This window comes from Marmota marmota, unplaced genomic scaffold (assembly GCF_001458135.2).
Source record: "Marmota marmota marmota unplaced genomic scaffold, marMar, whole genome shotgun sequence".
Lineage (NCBI taxonomy): Eukaryota > Metazoa > Chordata > Mammalia > Rodentia > Sciuridae > Marmota > Marmota marmota.
This window is the reverse complement of record NW_025999900.1, coordinates 4745800-4770744: the sequence shown is the minus strand read 5'-3', so window position 1 is coordinate 4770744 and position 24945 is coordinate 4745800. Positions and strand designations below refer to the sequence as shown.

The 24945-nt window shown below is 34.2% G+C and overlaps 1 protein-coding gene across 4 annotated transcripts in view; it reads right to left on the bottom strand.

Annotated features, from left to right (window-relative positions):
• Fut8 (fucosyltransferase 8) overlaps positions 1-24945 on the bottom strand; it is a 295897-nt gene that overhangs the window by 132248 nt on the left and 138704 nt on the right. For 2 of the 4 annotated variants that reach the window (XM_015490234.2, XM_048798519.1), the window contains exon 3: positions 14651-15074. The exons of the other annotated variants lie outside the window; for them this stretch is intronic. In XM_015490234.2, the coding sequence (XP_015345720.1) occupies positions 14651-14853 (203 nt within the window). In that variant the 5' untranslated portion in view covers positions 14854-15074. The remainder of the gene's footprint in view (positions 1-14650; positions 15075-24945) is intronic. 4 annotated transcript variants of the gene reach the window in all.

Below are 24945 nucleotides of genomic sequence, written 5' to 3'. Positions count from 1 at the left end.
GCTGCTCCTGTTCTGCCGGTGGGTCGCAGGCCCGCCTACCTTGCAGGCGTGGTTGGCAGCTCTGCCCCTCTGCGGGCCCCTGGGCCTGTTTTGTAGGTGGTCACAGTTCCGCCTACCTTGCAGGCGCGGGGCGAGAGGGCGGCTCTCGTTAGAATGTTTTCTATTGCTAGTGAGATAGGGAGAGGAGCATGGGAGGAATAAATGAACTCTAGATAGGGCAGAGGGGTTGGAGGGGAAGAGAGGGGGCATGGGGTTATTAAAGATGTTGGAATGTGAGGACCATTATTATCCAAAGTACAGGTATGAAGACACCAATTGGCTTTAATATACTTTGTATACAACCAGAGATATGAAAAATTGTGCTCTATATGTGTAATAAGAGTTGTCATGCATTCTGCTGTCACATATAAGTAAATAAAAATATATACAGGGCTGGGGATGTGGCTCAGTGGTTAAGCACCTTTGGGTTCAATACCGGGTAGCAAAAAAAGAAATCCAGTAGCTTACCTATATGCCAATAATAAACTTCCTATCAAGGAAATCAGGAAAACAATTCCATTCATAGCAGCCTTTATTTCTAAATTTAAAAATCTAGATTTTAAAAGTCTAAAAAATATATCTACATAAGGAGATGAATGAACTCTACAAAGAAAATTATAAAATACTGAAGAAAAATAATGAAGAAGACACTGGAAGATAGAAAGATCCCCAATATTCATAGACTAGAAGAAATAATATCCTTAAAATTGCCATTCTACCAAAAGCATTCTACAGATTCAGTGCAGTCTCTATCAAAATACCAATGCCATTTTTCACAGAAGTAGAAAAATCAATCCTAAGATTGATAAGGCACAAAAGACTCCAGATAGCCACAGCAATCCTGAGCAATGCAAAAGGCATCACAGTACCTGATTTCAAAATATAGTACAGAGTCACCATAACAAAAAGAGCATGGTATTGGAATAAAAAAAAAAAAAAATCTAGACCAATGGGAAAAAATAGGGGTCCCAGAAACAAACTTCTACATCTGCAACCATGTGTTTCTCAACAAAGGAGATAATAACATTTTAAAAAATCAGTACAGGGCCAGGCACAGTCGCACATGCCTGTAATCCCAGCAGCTTGAGAGGTTGAGGCAGGAGGATCATGAGTTCAAAGCCAGCCCAAGTAAATTAGTGCGGTGCTAACCAACTCAGCGAGACCCCTCTAAATAAAATACAAACAAAGGCTGGGGATGTGTTCAATGGTTAGGTGCCCCTGGGTTTAATCCGAAGTACCAAAAAAAATCAGTGCAAAAGGATCAAAGACCTTAATGTAAGACCTGAAACTCAGAAACTGCAGGGAAAAAAAAACATAGGGTAAACTTCAAGATACTGGTACAGGCAACAATTTACTGAATAGAACTCCACTAGTTTCAGAAATAACAAATGGGATTACCTCAAAATAAAAAGCTTCTGAACAGCAAAGAAAACAATCAACAGAGGAAAGATACAACCTACCACATGGCTGGAAATCTTTGCTAGCTCTTCCTCTGACAGAAGATTAAAATTCAGAATTACAAAAAACTAAAAAAATTTTAATGCCTAAAGAATAAGTAATCTAATCAATAAGTGGAAAAATGAGCTAAAAAGATACAACTCAAAAGAAGTACAGATGGCTAATAAATACATGAACATGTTAATATCCTCAACCATCAGGGAAATGCAAATCAAAAAACCTACATTGAAATCCCATCTCACCCCAGTCAGACAAGCTATTATCATGAAAGCAAAAATAAGAAATGCTGGAAAATATGTAGAGAAAAGGAATCCTTATATGCTATTGGTAGGAATGTAAATTAGTACAGCCACTATAGAAAACAATACGGATGTTCCTCAAAAAACTAAAGTACAACTATCGTTGAATCCAGCTCTAATGCTTCTGGTATAAATTCAAAGGAATCACTTTGCATATATACACAATGGAATATTATTCAGTCATAAAAAGAAATAATATCATCATCAGGAAAACAGAAATAAAGATCATCATGTTAAGTGAAATAAGCCAGATGAGAAAGAAAAGAATTCCATGTTTACTCTCATATGGGGAAGTGGTAATAAATATCTATTCTTTAAAAAAAGAAAAGTAGAAGGGGAAAGTAAAAGGGGACCAGAATTGCAGGGGAGGAAAAAGAGGGTAATATAGAAGGTAGATATGATCAAAACATGTTATACTATAACAGTGGTCCACTTTATGTTTTGAATATGATCCTTCCAATTCTAAGTTTTAAAATGGACATGTTTCTTTCTCTTCCTCTCTACCTGCTCCTTCCTAATCTTGCCCCCTCCCTAATCTCAGGGGAAACAGGATTACCTTTCTTCCCCATCCTAGATAGGGTTATCTGTCCTTGAGTACACACCCCTCCATAAGAAGGAAGTAATTCAGACTTTGGAGATGGTATACCAGAACATCTCAGAAATGACTGTTTCCCAAATTAACAAGTAAATTACAACTCCTACAGAGAACATGTGGAATCTAGGCTTTGAATCAACTATTTAAATGCCCTGTTCCTGCTGATGGGCAGAATCACAGCCTTTGGGACAGGAATCCCCTATGTTTCTCCTTTTCCAGCAAAGCAATAAACATTTTTTCTTTTTCTCAAAACCATGTCTTTGTTATTGGATTGGCATCAGGGATAAGGGACCAAGCGTTTGGCAAAATATATATACATGGAAATATCACAATGAAACTCATTAGTTTCTGCAATTAATATGCATTAATAACTGTAATAAAAAATACCCATGACAAAAAAACCAAGTTACTGGATATGCTAAATGCATTGTATTTGACTCAGTATTATCTCTTCTCCCTGCCCCCCTTTCTCTGCTTATTATGTTCAGCAATCAAACCAATTGAATATCACTTAACTAGAGTCTACATAAGTCACTTACAAAAGCTTTCCTTGTTCTTTCGGTTGGTTAATAAATGGCAGTGTACATTTTTAAAACTTTATCACAGTGATAACTATCATAGTAACCTGGTCTATAAAAACATTGCTTCTAAAATCTTTTCGAAGGATAAGAGAATGCAAAATTTCAGAGGGAACTACTATGTAACTGTTGAAAATAATTTTATGGCTAGACACCAAGAACAACTAAAAACTCCACAATGCAATGGAACCCAAAAAGGTAAAAAGTGAGATTAACAAAGTAAAAAAAAAAAGAATGGCCTCTAGGGAAATTAAATTTTAATTACAACATGATTAAATCTAGAGGTACAAATGTTTGTTATGATTAATACAGGAAGTCTGACTTTCCAATTTATTCTCATAGCATTCACTGTGCTAAAAGTATCAAGTAAAGTAATATGTGAAATCAAAGATACAAAGGTACAATCAGCATGTCTAAGATGACAGTCATCAGTTGGGAATACAGGAATGATTTACAGTCAGATTCAAATGGTCCCCAAAACAACTGGGCTTATTCAAGAATTCATCCATTCATTTCACCTGTATTTTATTCAAAGTATCAGGTTTTGAACACTAAAGTACAAAGCTGAATAAGATGGTTAAAGGTACTGATTTAAGATTCAGCACAATAGCAACTATATACAAAACTAATACAGTGTGGAAGTACAATGACAGGAGTAAAGCATAGGTGCTGAGTGAACACAGAGAAATGGTGCCTAAACAAGATGAATGGGATAAAGATAAGATTCTCACAGGAGAACATACTTGGGCTCTGTCTTAAACAATCAGTAACACTTATTAAAAATGCTTTAGGAGCTAGGCACAATTGCACACATCTGTAATAATTTTACACTTTACTTTAGGTTCTTTATCAAAAAGAAAAAAAATAAGACTCTGATAAAGAAAGGAAGAAGAACAATGCTAGAATTGCTATAACTTCCATGGAAACTCCAAAAGCAGTGGTTTTCAAAGTGTAGTCCTTCAACTGTAGCATCAACATTTACGTAGGAACTTCTTAGAAATCCAGATTCTCAGATCCCACCCCAGAACCAGTAAATCATAAATTTGGTGGATTGAGCTCAACAATCTACATTTTAACAAGCCCTCAATGTGGATCTGATAAAACAGTAAAGTCTGAAAACTGTTATACTAAACATTTTGGTATTTAAATTACTGACCAAGAATTGGTGTTGGGGTACATATCTGTAATCCACCCACTTTAGGAGCCAGAAGCAGACATGTACGTTTGAAATCCCAGCTAAAGATCTTTCAGAATATCCAATCATTATTTATCCCTCAATCTTTGTACTAAGAACCAAGAAAAGTAAGAGACTGAGGCATGAAAAAATGAGGTTCACTATATTGAAATGTTTAGACTGAAATAATGGTAATAATCAAATTACCAGATAAGCATTCTTGTTGCTATAAAAAATGCCACCCACCTCTACTCTAGAGCATTTAAAAACAGAGAGGAAGCATTATTTAAAGCTTTTCGTGTTTAATAAAAGATATTATATTTTATTACTGTATATACTTCCCAAAGTCTTCAGCTCTTATACCAGTTTTAGCACCTATCAGCCTTGTCATATGGAACAATTAATTTTATTCCTAAATAAGATAGTATAGTGGACTTGTGGTATCTGAACCTGCAGATTCAAACAATGTCAGATTGAAAATGTAGTATGCCTAAAAGAGAACTACATCTATACTGAACATGTACACATTTGTTTTCAGGAGGAGAATTATTCCTTAAGCAACATAGTACAACAGCTATTTATATAGCATGTATATTATATTAGGTATTAGACGTAATCTATGGATTATTTAAAGTATAAAGCAGGATATGTATAGGTTAGATACAAATACTATACCATTTTATATATGAAACTTGGAGCATTGGTGGATTTTGATATCCATGGAAGGTCCTGGAACCAATTCTCTGCAGATACTGGGGACTCTTGTATATGTAAAATGCTAACACATGATGAAAAGTTAAATGTTATTATTACTTCTGAGAACAATAAAGCATATAAAAAGGCATGTACCATGTGGTGGGTGCCTATAAGATGCCCCCATTGATGTCCATTTTCTGGCAACCAAGCCCTTCAGAAATTCTTACCCCAGGTGTGAGTGGGACCTGTGATTTGTTCACATCAATAGAATATTGCCAAGGTGAGGGGATGTAACTTCAATGATTGTTTAAAAAGAATGAAATTTCATCTTGCTAGCAGATTCTCTCCCTTGCTGCCTTTGATGAAGTAAACTACTACACTATGAGCTGCCCTATGACGAGTTCCACTGAAAAAATGAATGAGGGTAGTCTCTACCAAACAGCAAAAAATTTAAAGGCACCATTCAACAAGACCCAAGCAAATGAATTCTGACAACAATCAGGTGAGTTTGGAACTGTATTCTTCCCAGTTGAACTCTGAAATAAAACTATAGGGCTGGGGTTGTGGCTCAATAGTGTAGCTAATGTTACTTTCATACTTTGTTCTCTTCAAAACCATTGTGTTTAGGCAAACTATGGATCACTTGGAGTGAATGGAGGAATTTTTACTGTGTGCTACACACACTGTCTGGCAATCATTTCTATCTGGATGATTCCCAAAGGCATCTTTCTCACCTTGGCTTTCTTCCTGAGTTTTAGACTTTATTTTCCAACTTTTTATCTGTAGGTTCAGCAAGCATACCAACCTCAAACTGTCTAAATCTCAGCTTGGTCTCTTTCTCCTAATAAATTCATTATCAGTTGACGAAGATTACTCTGTTATAAACTTCCAGTCCTCTTAAATTCTCACTTTCTTTTACCACCCACCTGGAGAAACAATGATAGAAAAGATTAAAAGGGAATCTATGGGAAAACTTGAGAACCAAATCCTAAAAGGGTAGGAACCAGGGTAATTCCAGGATCTAGGCACAGAAACTAATGGGATTCTTTTATGAAAGCAACCTTGGGAAAAATGAACTCCAACCATTTTCTAGTAGATTTAGTTACAAGCAGATTGTAGAATAGAATGACAAATTCTATTCTCATTGTAATAAGGACAATGATGTCCCTAAAAAGATAACTTACAAAATAATCCTTTTAAAGGCCAGGATTAACTAAAATTCCAGAGAGAAGCAATCTAGAACCAGTCACATTTTTACTGGAGGGACGTTTGCTAATTCTAAGTACAATATGAGGTTCAAGCTTAGATATCCACAGAAGAATGGTAAAAAAAAAATATGTAAACTGCAGGACTACTAAATACATAGTTTTCTCCACGATATACTTACTGATTCTGGGGCTCCAAGGGAGGCTACAGCACAATTTTGAGATGGACTGAAATTTCTCCTATCTTGTGATATTTGTAAGACAAAGACTACTTATGACAGATTTTAATCTCATACTAAGTCTTCTCTTCAATATTAGTCAAATTTAGATGCTCTATGGGTTAAGCAACTAAAGAGCAATGCTAAAAAAAAAAAATCTCTAAAGGGCAGTTCCTTCACTGAGGAAAAACCCACCAAATTCTCAATTAAAATTCTAAGGGTAATTATGCCTGAGAAACAGGAATTAAACAGAAGTGGGCTAGGTTTTCCAAAAATCACAGTATGGCAAGGTTTGATCCCTAATTGGACTGGATAGAAATAATAAGCCCAGAGACAATATATCTCAACACAAGAAAACCTCTAGTCTTCACAGTACTTTTAAAAACAAAACAATATGTGGCATAAAAATAAAAATCTCTAGATGTGCCAAGAGGCAGAAAAATTTGACTAATAATCAAAAGAAAAGTCAAAGTAAACCAAATGGTGATTCAGATATTGAAATTAGAAAAAAAAATAGTTATATAGACAGTTCAACAGAAAATGCACAAAATAAACTGCAAAAAGAAATTATATTACCAAAGACTTCAACATAAAAGATAGATGTGACACTATAAAAAGAAGTATAGTAATACATGTATCTGCAGTTCAGGAAGGGGAAAAGAAAAAGAATGGCTCAGAAGCCATACCTGCAGAGCTAATGGCTAAGGATCTCCTAAAACTGATAGAAAAAAAATATCAAATTCCAGGGTTATGGTTTGGATACGAGGTATCCCTACCCAAAAGATCATATGATAGACAATGCAGTAATGTCCAGAGGTGGGATAATCAGATTATGAGGGCTGTTACCTAATCAGTGGAATCATATGTTTGATGGATTAATAATTTGAATGGCCTAACTGAATGGTAACTGGAAGCAGGTGGAGTGTGACTAAAAAAGTTAGGTCACTCTGGGCATGCCCCTGGGGGATTATATTTTTTTTGTTGTTCCTGGTTCCTCATTCTCTCTGATTCCTGGCTTTCAAGAGCTGAGCAGGGTTCTTCTGCCACACCCTTCCATTGTGAGGTTCTGTCTCACCTGAAGCCCAGAGCAATGGAGTTGGCTGATCATGGACTAAGAAAGAGCCAAAATTAACTTTTCCTCCTTGAAGATGTTCTGGTTGGGTATTTTGATCACAACAGCAAAGAGTTGACTAACAAACCTAGATTTTAGAAGTTCAGCAAATTTCAAGTTGGACAAAAACAAATCAAGTCATACCTAGATATATCATAGTCAACAATTTAATACCAAAGACAAAAATAAAAATGTAAATGTAGCCAATATACTTTTGAAAATTGCAGACTTCTCAACAAAGACTATAAAGATGAGGAATCTTGACTGAAAAACCCCAACTAAAATATTGTCAAATAGGGAAGGAGTATTTTCCCTATGGAAAAATAAGATATTCTAGATAACCTAGGAAACAATGGTAGGACATAGTTAAAATGCTAATTTTAAAAAATATGGCCAATCTAAATTCTACACTCAGCTTTCAGAACTGAAAAGTTAAAAAAATTAAGAAAATCTGTAAGAATTCATTACTCTCAAAACTTGCACTATAAAAAAATAGTAAAGGCTGAAGGAAATGATTCAACATGGAAGAACTGAACTAAAGCAAGGAACAAACATTAAAAAGGCAAAACTTTATGATCAATTATAAAAAATGCTTTAAAAAATTAAATAACACCACAATGTTCAGTCTATAACTTATACTAAGTTAATATATCTGACAATAAAACCACCCAAAGTGGATGAAGTATAAAAGGTTAAGTACTATAAGATTTTTACCATTTCCAGCGCAATGAAAAAAATATTAACTTAAGATAGACTATAATAAAAATTGTATTTTATAATACCCAAGGTAACCATTGAAAGTATGTATAACTAAAATTATACTGGCAATTATATTGAAAAAAATGGAAATTTTAAAAAAAGATTGGTCAATCCAAAAGAAAGGAAAGAAGCAAAGGACAAAAAATAGATGGGGAAAACAAGAAATTTATGATTTAAGCCCAGTAGTTACATTTAGATGGATAAGATAATCAAATGAGATAGAGATAGCCAGACTGCACAAAGAATACTTTAAATATTTAAATTTGTATTTAAATATTAAGGACACAGTTAAAATTTAAAAGATGTATATATAATACAAACACTATAAAAAAGCTAGTGTAGTGATATTGATACCAAATAAGACTTTATAGACATAAAAATATTCCTAGGATATAATGATATAATGATTAAAGGGTCAAGTCACAGAAAATCAAATAGTTCTGAATTTGGATTCATGAAACAAAAATAACCTGAAGATATAAAAAGGACAACAGAACTGAAAGGAAATAGATCCACAACCACTGATGACGACTTTACCATGCCCCTCTCATTAGATTAACAGAACAAAAATTTTTAAATTTTTAAATCTGTACAAATTCAGAAAATTAACTAACCTGACTTAAATGACATAGAGGATCAGATCCAACTACAGTAGAATATACATTTTTCTTAAACATTCCACCAACATTTTCCCAAAAGAAAGGAATAAGAATGTTAAGGTTGAAAAAAAAAGCTATATAAAATAGTAAGTTATAGCTAGATGACAAGTGTTCTATACATTCCAATTTACCATTTGCTCTAGAAATCTAAGCACACTTCTTACATGAGAGATGAGAAGTTATAGAGGAGATGGTCTGAAGCAAATCTTCCAACCTAGAACAAAGGCATTCCCACTTTCCAATACAAGTTCCTTAAAGAGACTCAAGATATGACCTGTGAAGAACCATTTCAGATTCCTTCCTACTTAACTCAGTGTTCAAATTTTCCACTGAAAAATTCATGCTTTGGCTATAATCCATCTAGGCAAGTTATATGTGGCTCAAGAAAAAAAAAGGTAATTCTTTGAGGTTTATAAATATACAGTTTTACAGCTGACATCTAAATTCCAGAACAAGTGTCTTCCACTTCATTGAATCAACCAACCAAACAAAAAAACCCTTATTAATGTACCCCAAAGTTGCATTTGAATCTTTCAAAGCTGTGTTCTCAAAAATAAATGCCACTAGAATAGCAAGGATTTAAGTTGAGGAAACTCTTCAATTAAGCATTCTTTACATTTTATAATGATGTAAAAATCTGACACCTACCCAATTTGAGATTCATTATTTTAGGAAATTTCTGCACAAACTTCAATAATTTTCTGGGTGCTTTCTAGCAAATTTCAACTCTGAAAGGCAATGTGGCCAATTCAAATCCCAAGAAAAAGAAATTCTATGAGCTGAAAGCAATTTATCATTACTAAGGACTGAGATAAGATGAACATGATGCACCAAAGGGTGAAGAAAGTGATTATAAGATTTAAAGAGAAAGAACATCACATGCGTACCTAATGTGCTAGCAATTAAAAAGCAAGAAAGCCACCAGTGAAACTCCATATCATATACAACCACAAGAATACACTGTCTTGTATATCTAAAAAGAACAAATTTTTTAAATGTAAAAATAAAAAAATAAAATAAAAGCAAGAAAGAGGTATCTGAGGAAAGGCAAATTTAAGCACATAGGAAGTCTAAATACCAAAGCGAAAAGATTCAATATTATTTTTAGTTTAAGTTTGTTTCATCTCATGTCTAGATTAATATTGTAAGAGTTTCTTAACTCCAGTCAGGCAAATCTCCAAATGCATCTGAAAATATAAATCTTCCTTACAATTTTCATTGAGTATTCCTCTACTGAAAACCAACTATCATTCCTTATCGTCTATCAATCAAGTCTAAACTCAACTCTGCTTGTTTAAGAACACCATTATTTGAAATAATCAAATCTACTCGACCTTATTTTTGGAGGTGAGAATGGTAGGTTATATGTAGCTACAAATTCTTCTGAAGTTCCCCCAACCAAGAATTGGAGTCTATTTCTTTGAATATGGGGTTGGCCTTTCAACTTGGAATGACCAACAGGATATGGTAGAAATGACACTGTGCTATTACTGATGCCAAACCTCAAGGGACCTTGCAATTTCTGCTCTTGCCCTCTTGAACAGTACTATGTAAGAAGAAATATGGTTATATTGCTGACAAGGACACATGGAAGGGAACCAGCTGATGGTCCCAACAAATTGCCAAACATGTGACTGAGGTCATTTTGGCCTGCCCTGCCAGTGGAGCCACCAGATGACTGCAGTCACATGAATGACCCTATACATAGCTAGAACCACTGTTTCTATATTATATCATATTGTATTTTATACATGTCTGTACATTAGTTTGTATGATACATATAAAAACCTGCTTTTTAAACTCAATAATAAAACAACAATTTTTTAAAAGAGGCAACAGATTCAAAAAACATTTCATCAAAGATATATAAATGAGTGGGACTAAGGCTGTGGCTCAGTTGTAGAGCACTTGCCTAGCATGCATGAGGCACTGGGTTCAATCCTCAGCACCACATAAAAATAAAATAAAATAAAGATATGAAAAAATTATAAAAAAGATATATAAATGGTAAATGCAAACATGAAAAAATGTTCAACATCAAAATAGAAATGCAAACTGAAACCTCCATGGGATGATACTACATATATATTTTTAAAGGCTAACATAAAAATAACTGACAGTAACAAGTATTACACCAAGGTCAAAAAGAAATGGAACTCTCAAGCCTTACTGGTGGGAATTTCAAAAAGTTACAGGTGCTCAAGAAAACATTGGGTATCTCCTTATGGAGTCAAATATGTATTTAACAAAGGACCCAGCAATCCCACTCCTACATCTTTAACCAAGAGAAATAAAAACTTAGCAAAGATTAATAGTGGCTTTGTTCACAAATGTCAAGAAAATAAAAATAACTCAATGCTCACAAGTGCTTGACTGACGGATTTTTTAAAAAATACAACTGATATATGTATACAATGGAATACTTCTCAGCATTAAAAAGGAATAAAAATACAACTCTGCAATAAAAAAGAATGAATAACCAATTTTTAGGATAACATTGATGTATCTCAAATACATCATGCTAAATTAGAAATGCCAGACTCAAAAGTTATATACAGCATGGTTCTATTTATATGACTTTCTAGAACAGAAAAAATATAGGACAACAAACACATCAGGTGCCAAAGTTAGGAGTGGGTTAGTGGGGACTTTATTACAAGGACAATAACAGAATTCTGAGGGGAGGTATAATTATCCTTTTAACTTGATTGTGGTAGTGATTACAACTGAGAATATTTGCCAAAACTCAGAAGTGTATGCTAAAAGGAGCAAATTTTACTGCATGGAAAGTATTCATCAATAAGTCAAACAAGCGCACTTTGCACACATTCGAGCATGTGCAACCGCGCTCCCCCCACCCCCACCCCAATCCCAACACACAGGCACTTCCCATACATTGGACTTGGATATTTTTATACCTCAAATTAGAGATTTTAAAATTATCTTTCTAAATTTGTAACACTATCAAAAAAACTTGGCATATTAGATAACTGCTTTTAAAATTATTGTCCCAAATCTAAAAAAATCATAGTTTAAGGCTTTCGTGTTGCTTTCCAATTCTAGTCCAAATGCTTTATCTCAAACAAATGACCCAATATTAAAGACATCTGAATTAATCCTCTATATTCTGGCTTATAAACATATTTTTCTTACAGGAAAAAGAATGATATATCAAATTGAGTCTAAAATATTAGCTGAATTACAATAGTGAGAAAAATATCCCAATGCTGATCGATCTACAGCTCTTCCATTAATTCCCTCCCTCTAAAATGAAATTCTTTTGGATGACATTCAAATGGCCCCACCAAGGAAGTCTATGGAAGGGTCTAATCAGGAGGAAATGACCAGTTATTTACTGAAATTATGTGTCTATATATAAAATTGTGCTCTTTTGTTTAGTCTGTGTTTCTAAACATTTATACGTGAAATTACAGCAAGACTTATTAAGTACTTGAGCTCGAAGAAGTTGTCATCCAGGAACTACAAAGAACTCAAAAACTTAACACCAAAAAATCCAAATAATCCAATCAATACATAGGCAAAGGAACTAAACAGATACTTCTCAAAAGAAAAACTACAGTCAAAAATATTTGAAAAAATGTTCAACACCTTTAGCAATTAGAGAAGTGCAAATTAAAACAACACCAAGATTTCATTTCGCTACAGTCAGAATGACAAATATCAAGAATACTTTGCCAAGAATACAAGTAACGATAAATGTTGGTGAGGATATGGGGAAAAGGGTACATTCATACATATTGGTGGGACTGCAAATTGTTGAAACCACTGTAGAAAGCAACACGGAGATTCCTCAAAAAACCAGGAAAGGAACCAACATCTGACTAAGCTATACCACTCCTCGGTGTATATCAAAAGGATTTAAAAACCATCATACTTCAGTGACACAGCCATCTCAGTGTTTACAGCAGCACACAAAACAGTTTCACAATAGTTAAGCTATGGAACCAATTCAAGTGTCCTTCAACAGATGAATGGATAAAGAAAATATGGTATAAATACACAATAGAATATTACTCAGCCATAAAGAAGAATGACTCCATGGCACTTGCCAGTAAATGGCTGGAACTGGATGTTAGGGTCTGTAAACAAGTCAAGATGGCTTTGCCAGAGGGAGTGGTTAGAGAAGTAACACCAGCGAGCCATTAAATGTGGAGATTCCTTAATGACTGCTGTATCTAGTTTATGTTAATTGAGTTAAGCTGGGTGTAATTAAGATGATGAGGATTCCTAGATGGCTGATTGATGTATCTGGATGATGTTAATTGAAACAAGCTGTGTATAATGAGTTAGGTATAAATACCTCTGCTGTCCGACAATAAAGCGGCTCCCGCTGTATCAACCTTCACAAGTTGCTCATCACCCCCCCGGTTATTTAGCCCAGTCAGACTGCGGCAACTGGAGACTATCATGGTAAGTGAAATAAGCCAGTCCCTAAAAGTCAAAGGTTGGATATTTTCTCTAATATTCTGAAATTAATGCAAAATAAGAGGGCTGGAGAATAGAAGAAAGATCAGTGGAGTGGACAAAAGGGAATGAAGGGAAGGGAGAAAAATGGGATAGGGAAAGACAGTGGAATGAATCTGGCCTAACATTCCTATGTACATATGAGTTTACCACAGTGAACCTCACCATCATGTACATCCACAAGACACTAATTGAAAAAAAAAAAAGGACCTATAATTGCAGAATGATCAGTACAATAGAGGGAAGGGAACAGAAGGTGGCTTGAGGGTAGGGAAGAAGACATACCGGGGACTGAAATAGAACAAATTATATTCCATGCTTTTATAATTACATCAAAATGAATTCTATTGCCATGTATAACCTAAAAGAACTAGTAAAAAAGAAATAAAAATTTTAAAAATATTAAATGTTTCCACTTTTCACTCATTATTTATGTTTCTCAAAAAGAAAATAACATTCAGCTCTTTATCTCTATACTTCACTTCTCTTTAGAGTCAAATACCACCTCTAATGTAAAGATTCTCAAATCTTCATTTCTAGCCTTAACAGTATTGAGAGATAGCAAGCATATAATACATGATTATCTTCATATTTAAAGTGGAGGAATTAGAAAATGTTACATAACCTTTAAACTCAGTTATTTTGAAAAAATATAGATCATCTATATAAACTTTATTTTTTCCATGAAAATAGGAAACTGTTTCTCAAACAATTGATGCCTTCAAATATATATGTCACATTAGAAGCAGCAATGTTGATCATTCTCCACATTCCAGATCCAACTGTTTCATTCAATAGTGAATTTTTGTTTCTTTATTTTAAGAAGTTGTAGTTAGACTAACTCAGACTCTAAAAAGTTATAATGTCTTTGTTATAGCCCATGTGATAAGAATTTTAATATATACTCATTTAAATCATATATAGTTTGGGTTCAATTTATCAAAATTTTCACAATGCAAAAGATAACCATAAATAAAATGTTTTAAAATTAAATGGCCCAATTTTTCTATAAGATTCATATGCAAGACATGATATGCCACTATGGAGAATTCTCTATATTGAATATAAACAGGTATCATTAGTATAAAAAATACTCTATAATGGGGCTGTGATTGTGGCTCAGTGGTAGGGTGCTTGCCTGGCATGCATGAGGCACTGGGTTCGATCCTCAGCACCACATAAAAATAAATAAGGTATTGTTTCCATTTATAACTAAAACTTTTTTTTAAAATACCCTACATTAAGACAGTTAAATTTTTGTAAAGACATCAGTTTACAGAAATTATTGCCTATTTTCAACAGCTGAATGAGGCCTTATATCTAAAAACAAAGTACAACATTTCATTGTTCTTCCTTCAGTATTTTATAACCTACCGGAGAGATTCAGCCATTCGCCTCAAGTCTTCATTCTGCTGTTTTAAGCGTTCAAGCTTTGCCAGAATCTTGGATAGTTCTCGGCTAGAGTGATCAGGGTGGTCATTATCTCGAACCAAGTGACCACCTATATAAAATAGCAAGGTTCCCCAGGCAAAAAGAATGAGCATAATCCAACGCCAGGAACCAGTCCATGGCCGCATTTTCAGATTTTCAACTCACTTCCCTGGCTTCCTGGAGCTCAAAGAATTGAAAACATTGTAACTGTTTCTAGTAAGTGAACAGGTGAAAAGACTTCTGTTGTTTCAACACATGATGCTTCAAATTAGTCTCTCTGGTAGTCCTGTGGTGAATCTTTGAAAGAGATCCTTGTGGTGATAGGAGTAGGAAGCTTTACTGTCCTGTGCTTCATGGACTCTACATGCTGCGGAAAGAGTAAGAAATGTATTTATATTACTGAAAGTATAATTTGGCAGATACTGAGATTAATGGAGTTAAAGGAAACACATGGGTGTTGGCTGGTCAACAGGCTGGAAGATAATCTAACCACCTAATAACAAGTAAAAAGTAAAAGCTTAAATTTGCATGCTAAATCAACCACATATATTAGGGCTCTATTAGTTAACAGTTTAATTAGCTCTATGCCTAAAAGTCCTCCTAGTGCCACCATCACTTTTCCTTCTTTCAGCTGTTAAATAGTGCTTACATAGCAAGTAAAAGATTGTATCTTTGACTAATCAAAACCAAAACATTTTCCATTAAATATTTCATACTAATATGTTCATTATTCCAAAGAAAAACATGTTCTCTGTATGAGTGAATTCATTCCTAAAATTCTCAACTCCATCCCCTCCATCTCACTGCCCAGTTGCCATTTTACCACTTAATTCTGTAGGTGACCGTTTGAATTGTCATTTTTAGTAAAAATTCTAATGTTGGCATGCATATTAGAGAAGCAAAGGCTATCATGGCCATTAATCAGCTGGCAACTACTCCACACATTACAAGCAAAAGTTCAAATGGATCAGGCTAGATTACATTTTCCTGAAATTTATTAAAAATACCAATAATCACAACAAATCTAATCCAGTTAAATCTTTACTATTCATTTAAAGTACAAATACATATGCTTTCCCAGGTTTAGTTACATGTTTCATTTGTCATCAGTCCATCATTACTTTTAGAATTCTCTTGGAAACAAAAATTAGTTTCTCCCAAAGAATTTGTAAGCAAAAATTTAATTTAAAGCCATTTGACAATTCCGGAGTATAGAAAATAAATCATTTGTCCAGCTACAGAGTTCCTTGTAAAAGAGAAAAAAAATTAATAGTTTCTGTGGAGTTGGGGATATAGGTCAGTGGTAGAGTCCCTGGGTTTGATCTTTGTTCCCCTGAAACGGGGGAGGGGGGGGAGTTACTGTGTATAAGATTGAATTTGAGTAGCACATGAGCACTAATTAAACAGTTACAAAAGATTAAATATTAAATAGAAAAGTTAGAGAAAAGGTTCAAAATTTTGACAGGGCCACTATTTTTCTACTTCCAAACCTCAAATTTCATGTTTATAAATAACCAAGTATTCAAAGTGGAGAAAATCTCTTCAAATGAGTGTCATTGTATCACTAGTAAGAGGTCCAAGGAAGTCTCTTGAAGCATAGACTTCTACTTGAATCCTTTAGGCTCTAGACCTCTCTGGGAAAGCAATTTCAAGATATATCAAGTTTCAGTAGCAAAGGAAGAGGTTTATTGAAAAAGCAAAAGACACACTAAAGAAGATGTGTGCATGCTCAAGACCTGAGCTGTGGCACAGACCTAGGTGGGTTGTGGTTTATATTGTTTAAGAAAATTAGTATTCAAAAGCAAGGATTCAAAGTAGATGAAGTTCTTTGGAATTGGGAACTCCCTTTGTGAAACCCTGCTCAACGTTATTGTATCTAATTATATAGTTAAGGGATGTATGAGTACATGTGGTAATCAGTCTTAATGAGCAGAAAAGTAAAGATCCATCAGGAGGTTCTTGTAGTGTGCCTGTGCAAGAAACCAGCTGGAGTTGGCTCAAGAGTGCAGCCAGGGTAGGTAGACTGCTGGTTTGTCCATCAGATGCTGACAGGGTACCTGGGGTTAACCCAGTGTACCTTCTGCAAGAGGTACAGGATGCCTGTGGCAGGTGTGGAAAAACTCCTGCAACACAGCATATGAGTTCATGAGTTGTTTCTCCACCCCTATTTTTCCCTATTCCCCTATTCTACTCAGTAGAAACACTATTTTATTCCCATTTTATTTCTACACTATTTACCATGATCTCAGTGTTGTATACTGACTAAAACATAAAATTAAAAGAACTGTACTCACTGAGAACTGTTTGAAAACCGAAAGGTAGTATCCCAAGTGAAAATTTGATATCTATTGCTTTAATAATATTCTCAAATCTATCAATAATACTCTTTTTTGTCAACTCCTGTCCCTTTCTCAAAAATCCTTCTTAAAACCCTATTCCTCTAATCTTAGGTATCCCAATCTATTCATCAAAACGTAAGAATAATTCATGTCTATTTCACATTTCAGGTAAAAGATCTTGTAACATGAGGTATACTTGTAATTTTATGTAGAAACAATGTAGACACTCAGTTTCCTGATTAAAAAATTAAAAAATGAATCCACTCTGATGACCTAAGGAATGAATTTAATTAAGTCAACAAAAACTGTTAAGAACTAACATTTGAGTTAATATTTTGTGACAACACTGAAAAATGCTATCAAACCATATGCTGAACCTATATCCCATTTAATCCCAAGCTATTACGATACATATTAAAATTTTCTTTCCCTTTATAGCAAAAAAAAAAAAATCAGAAAGACAACTATTATAAACAACCACAAAGACAGTATTCTAAAAAAAATGAATAATTTATGATAAAAATAAGATGTGTTGAAAATTTTACTTGGAATTATAACAAAAAATTATCATGAATATTCAAAGCTAGCAAATGATATAACTTAAATAGTAACAAATGTTTACAGAAACATAAATTTTGTAATACAAAGTACTTTAGATTTTATTAAACCACTAACAAAAGTACCCAAGATAAACTAGGCACAGTGAAGTATGCCTCTAATTCCAGTGATTTGGGAGGCTCAGGCATGATGATCCCAAGTTCAAGGTCAAACTCAGCAACTTAATGAGAGACTGTCTCAAAATTTAAAAAAAAAAAAAAAAGGGGTGTCATGTTGCTCAGTGGTAGAATGTCCCTTGGTTTAATTTCCAGTTCTGGGGGAAAAAATATAAGATATTAATTTACTACACAATATAGCAATAATGAGATTATGAGTTGTAAAAAGCAAGAGATTATTGTAGGAGCAAAACATGGTCATTTTCTTTCTTTTTTTTTTTTTTTTTTTTCAAAATTTCCCTGTATTTCCTCCCCTTTCCTTTCCCTCCTCCCTCTCCATCTCCTTCCACTCCACTGGTCTTCCCTATATCTTTATAATATCCAATTCCCTCCTCCCATTTTTTCCCCTTCTTTTGCTTCCATATGGTCCAACCCTTGATTTTCTGTTTTTATTGATTTTCTTCTTATTTCACTTAGCAAGATGTTTTCCAGTTCTCTTTACCAGCAAATTCTATAATTGTGAATTTCATACTAAAAATACTTATGTGCCTATATTTTGATAGTATGCTGATTTTAATTCTTTTGGATAAATATCAAGGAGTGGGACAGCTGGGTTATATTGTGTTGATGTGGCTAGTCTTAAGGAAGCACCTACTGCTTTCCAGAGTGGTTGTACTAATTAGCAGTCCCAGCAACAATGTATGAATGTACCTTTCCCCCACATCCTAATATTTATTATTATTTGTATTCTTTTTTATTACTTTTTTAATGTGTGCTCTTTTTGTTCTATTTTTTAATTTATTTTGCATTATAAGTCTTAATACACCATTATACAATAATTTATCATATCTCTGATTATATATAAGGTATGATGACACCAAATTCATATCTTCATACATGTATTTTGTATAATGATGAGGGTCTCCTTTCACCTTCCATTCTATTCCCCTTCTCCCTCCCTTTCCATCCCACCCCTATTTCCTATCTAGAGGTAATCTTCCTCCTTTGCTCTCCCTCCCAACCCCATTTTCTTTATTAATGACATCATTTTAACTCAGTTTTTGGAGGGAATGTTTCCCAGGATTTTACTTAGCCAATATTTTAAAATGGGGTCAAGGAAACCAAGTCAAGCTTAAAAATGAGTAGTTTTCTATGTAGTTTCATTAGCATGATTTTAAGACGCGGATATAGAATTTTTCTCCCTATAGACTAACCATGGTGCATGCCTGCTTACTTACCTATGATGTTTACTAACTGTTTGAACCATGCTTTCTAAAATAGAAACTCCATAACTTTTGTTTAGTTCACTGACACACCCTAAGCACACAGGACAGTACTTGGCTCTAAGTAGGCAAATGAATACTTTTGAATGAATAAATAAGTGAATGAGAGAAGAATGCCATACATGACATACCTAGTATATCAGTGTCAACTGCATTTATGCCCCATGTAAGAAATATGATTGCAGAGAAAGTACTATCATTAAGGAAAATGGTTAAAAAAATAAAAACACTTCTAAATTTAAGAATTTATTTTCAACATATATCTACAATATATTTTCAGACCAATGAACTGATCTAAAAAGCTATAATATCAGCAACCTAATGGTTCACCTGTAAACCATGTTAAAATAATTTCTCTTTTCTTATTTTCTGCCTCTAGAATATTCACATGCAAAGACAACAGTGTGATTTTAGACTGTCTGAGAGACATGAAAGCCACTCCTTTCTGCAATTATTAGTGAAAATATTTAAAATTTATTAGTAAAAAATATTTCAATATTACATATATAGACATTATCTTATCATGAGGTAATTTCTGGCAAAAATTCATGTAGCTGTATTTACCGAATTTCTTATCAGGGTGGGTTGAATTTATGCCTGTTTAAGAGTCACCTAGTACCCTTCTTTAACAGAATATTAAGGATTGAAAGGTGTCAGGCTTCCTTCTGCAAATTTATTTAATTAGTAATATCCCTTTTTAAAGGTACTAAGGTTTTTAAATGGCTCACTTCTTTTGCAATTTAGAGAAACTAAATTATTTTTGCTTAATATCTCTGGAACAACAAATATATGTAATTTTTTAAAGTACTTCTTAAATCTGGAAGCTGGTGTACAGAATCGGTAAGATCAGGAGTTTTAAAGGAGTTGCTGTGAGGCTTAAATGAGGTTCATATACATAAAGTATTTATTAAAATGCTTGGCTCAGAAGAAGTATTAATAAAAGATAATTTTATTTTAATGCTGATAAAATGTGGAGATTAAAATTATGTGTCCTAGAATCAACAGTGCTTGTACTTAAGTCTCAGTTCTACTGTATCATGGCTAGGTAACCTCAGTGAGTTTCTATTTTTTTAACTTGTAAAACAGCAATAATGCACACTATTTCTTCCAGAGAACATTGGGAAAGGCTTAAATAAAATAATCTATGGGAAACATTTAGCACAACACAAAGTAAATCATTATTCAGTGTATGTTAATGCTGTTACATTATTTTATAGATCCAATTAAATTATTTATTATAATTAATATGCCATATTTGATTGTGGGCAGCTTCTAAAATAGCTTCCAACAGCTGGCACCATGGCACATGCTGATAGTCCCAGCAACTCAGGAGGCTAAGGCAGGAGGATTTCAAGTTTGAAGCCAGCCAGGTCAACTTGGGAAGACTCTATCTCAAATAAAGGGGAGCTCAAAGGAAAAGCACCCCTGGGTTGAATCCTTTGTACTGGGTGGAAAAAAAGAAAAGCTCACCAATGATCCCTATATCCAGTATTCATGCCCTTGTGTTATCTCCTCTTGAGTGTGGGCTAGACCTAGTGACTTGCTTCTTAAATTGGATACAGAAAATTGATAAGGTTATAAAAGATTAGAAGTTTTGTTTGCTCGAATATTCTCTGCTTGCTCATTCCACTTGGTCATTCTGATACAACAAGCTACCATTCTGTGAACTGTCCTAATGAAAGACCCATGAAAGGAAATAAGGGCAGCCTCTAGTCAATAACCAATAAAGAACTGAGATCTTCAGTCCTAAGGCCACAAGTGCCTCACAAGGTTGTTAAATTCTGCCAACAACCACATGAGTGACCCTGGAATTGAACCATCACCCATCAAACTTTGAGATGACAGCAACTTTGGCACACATTTTGATGGAAGGCTTTTGCAAGAACTGAGCTAGATGATATAGCACAGCCAAATGATCCAGCTGTTATGGTTTGGATGAGATATCCCACAAAAGCTCTACTTTAATGCAGAAAATATTCAGAGATAAAGTGATTAAATTATGAGAAATGTAACCTGATCAGTCCACCTCCACCCTAGTTTCAATGGACTAACCGGTTGGTAACTAAGACAGCTGGAACATGCTGGAGGAGGTAGATCACTGTGGGAGTGCTCAAAAGGGTTGGCAAGACATTCCCTAAGGGCACTCCCTCTTTCTCTCTCTGCTTCTTGGCTGCCAAGAACTGAGCAATGCTCCTCAACTACACTCTTATGCCATGATGTTCAGCCTCCCCACAGGCCCAGAGCTACAGAGTTGGACAACCATTGACTGAACTTCTGAGACTGTATCTTAGGGCAATTTATTATGTAGCAATAGATAATTAATATATTATGTCTACCTTCCATACTAAGCTAAGGAGCCAGTCTTCAATTAATGTATTATTTTCTGTTCTCAGCAAGTTGTACAAAGCTTAGGACACAAAAATGAAATTCAAGATGCAGGACAAAAGTGATTCTTAATTATATGTCCTACATATCCTGCAAATACCCTTAATAAAAACTATAAAACCAAAAAAAATTCTAGAAAATAAAAAGATTAAACAGATTAAAATACCAGAATTTTTGGTTTTAATATTTATTAAACAGGGTTCCACCTCCAACCATGATGGGAAAATTGGCATTAGATAGCCTCACACATAAAAACTAGAAAACTTTAACATATTTAAAGGGTCTGAGGATATGGCTCATTGATAAAGCACTTGCCTAGCACATGCAAGCCCCTAGGTTTGATCCCCAGCATCATGAAAGGGGGGGGGGTGGTTATTTGGGAGTTTTTTTGTTTTGTTTTGTTTTAGGAAAATTGTTTTCAAATATGGAGCAATGGACAGACACAATTGCAATGCCTGAAAGAATGTTAACAATAAAGTTAATATTGATCACTTCAGCTGCCTAGGAGCATTTACTGAACATCAACATAAAAAGACATAACTCAAACAAAGCACACCCATCGTCCTCAGAAGAGAAGACAGAGATCCAAGTTCAGAAAGTTTAAGGAGGGTAGAATTTGCACATCAGTGTACTAAAAAGGATGTAGCTGTCCAGAGAAAAACCTTCAAAAATTTGTAAAGGAGATCCTTTGAGTCTTTGGCTATATACTAAGATACGTATGCATACTAAGAAGTACATGCAGAGTAAGAGCTCCTGAGGCTGCTAACAGAAAAATTATCACAGGAAACAAAATTAAACATGGATAACTAAAATCTATCAGTCTCTCAGAGAATAGAATTCCAACCAAATATAGTGAAAACACCACGTAGGAAGCCTGGAGAATTCAGTAAAATCCTAAGAAATAAAACATCATAGAAGTTAGGGTTAAGCAATCAGAAATCAAAAAAATGTTTTCTGCATGAGCAAGACGACAAACATCTTAGGCTACATGGCACATATACAGGCTTTGTCATATATTCTTAATTTTTATTTCTGTTTCTTTATAACCCTTAAAAAATGTAAAGACCATTCTTAGTTCATGAACTATACAAAAACATGCTGTGGACCAGATTTGTCTCATAAACCAAAGTTTATTGACTCCAGCCCAGGAATAAATGCTATGCTAGCAAAGTCCTCTAGGGGGTTTCAAATAAGATGCAAAAAAGAATCAAAATGATCCAAAAGTAAATTAACTGCCTTTCAAAATAAAATTACAATATTTTTTTAAAAAGATAACAAAATATTAACAAAAATCCATATAAAATGCACATTGTTCATTAACTATTACAAAGAACATGGCAAGAGATCATCCTGTAATGCAGAAATCCAAAGACTTGCTAAGGCTAAGGACAGAGTGTAAACACTAAGAAGACACATTAGCACACTTAGCTGTTGCTGCATCATTCTTGTTGTGGAGCTCACTATTGCAGTGATTTTAAATGTGATTTAGTGCAGTTAACTACTACAATAACAACAAGAAACCAAACTCAATTAGAGACTGACATATCCCTACCCCATGCCCCAATCTATGTAGACACACTCTCAAAGAAAAAGGGTTCCCATGCTGATCATAAATACAATTCAACTCAGTCTTTGTAGCCCTTAATGTACAATTTCTATACTATACCAAAAAAATCATGAGATTCTCTTTAAAAGCAAGAAAAGCAAACCACTCTCAAAGGCAAACATCAGAACCAGACTCAAATGAATGTGTTGGAACATTAAGATAATACATTTAGAATAATTATGATCAATATATTAAAAGAAACTCTTGGAACATTTGGGCAATACAAATGAATGAGAAATTCAACAGAGAAGAAATGCTAAATAAACATAAAAACAAAAAGAACTTCAAAATATTATCAAAAAATTAAAGGTGAAAACAATGAGTTTGAGGAAAGATCAATAGATATTATTCTGCATGAAACCCAAGGAGGAGAAAAAAGATCCAACAAACAGAATATGGAATTCGAAAGCTGTGGGACAATAGAACTGACCTAAAACATGTGTAAATGGAGTTCAAGAAGGTAAGGGGAAACGAATGAGCCTGAAGACACATTTTTAAAGATGTTAGCAAAGAATTTTCCAAAGTAAGTGAAATATAACCATAGATCAAAGGAATGCAGAGAATTACTAGCAGGATAAATTTTCAATGTACATAAAACTGCTGAAAAACAAGATACAGAGAGAAAACTCTATCAGTAACAAGAAAAAAAATATTACAGGGAAAAAGAATGGGAACATAACTTCGTGTCAAAAACAATGCTAGTCAGAAGACAGTGGAACAACATCCTAAAATATCTAAGAAGGAAAAATGTTGACTCAGAATTCTATACTCAGTGAAAACATACTGCAAAAATGAGGGCAATACTAAGATTTTCCCAGAAAACAAAAAGGCTGAAAAATAAAGTTCTGTCAGAAAAAAAAAAAACTACACTATAAATAATGGTAAATTAAGCCTTTTAAAAAGGAGGAGTATGACAACAGAAAGAAATAGATCTAAACAAAGAAAAAAAGTACCAGAAATGATAAAATCCAAAAAGCATAGACATTTTCTCTTAATTTAATCACTTTAAAAGAGATAATTAAAACATGACAACCATGTATCATTGGGCTTACAACATGGGCTTACAACATATATAAAAGTACAAACATAAAAGGACAGGAGGGAGGAAATAGGTACTATAGTAAATTGTTTTATTACAGAGAAACTGATACGTTATTTTGAAGGTAGACTAATGACTTAAAGATATATATTTTAAGTCCTAGAGTTACACTGTCTGCATAAAAAACCACTAGCAACTAACCATATGCAACTATTTAAGTTAGAATTAAAATTAAGAACTTATCGCCGCGCATGGTGGCATATGCCTGTAATCCCAGTAGCTTGGGAGGCTGAGGCAGGAGGATCACTAGTTCAAAGCTAGCCCCAGCAACTTAGCAAGGACCTAAGCAACTCACAAGACCTTGTCTCTAAATAAATTACAAAAAAAGGCTGAGGATGTGGCTCAGTGGTTAAGTACCTCTGGGTTCAATTCCCAGTACCAAAAAACAAAAAGGAGGAGGAGGAGGAGGAGGAGGAGGAGGAATAATAATAATAATAATAGGGGCTGGGGATGTGGCTCAAGCAGTAGCGTGCTCGTCTGGCATGCGCGGGGCGCTGGGTTCGATCCTCAGCACCACATAAAAATAAAATAAAGATGTTGTGTCCACCGAAAACTAAAAAATAAATATAATAATAATAATAATAATAATTTATCTCCTCAGTCACATTAAGCAAATAACACTTGCTCAACAGCACATGTGTCTAGTGGGTGCCATTATAAATGCTGCAAATAAAATCTACCCAAATTGGAGGACATAGAAATTTTAAATAGATCAATATCAAGCAATGAAATTAAAGATGCCATCAAAAACCTAACAAGAAAGAAAATCCCAAGATGGATCCTCAGCAGAGTTCTTTCAGACTTTCAAATAAG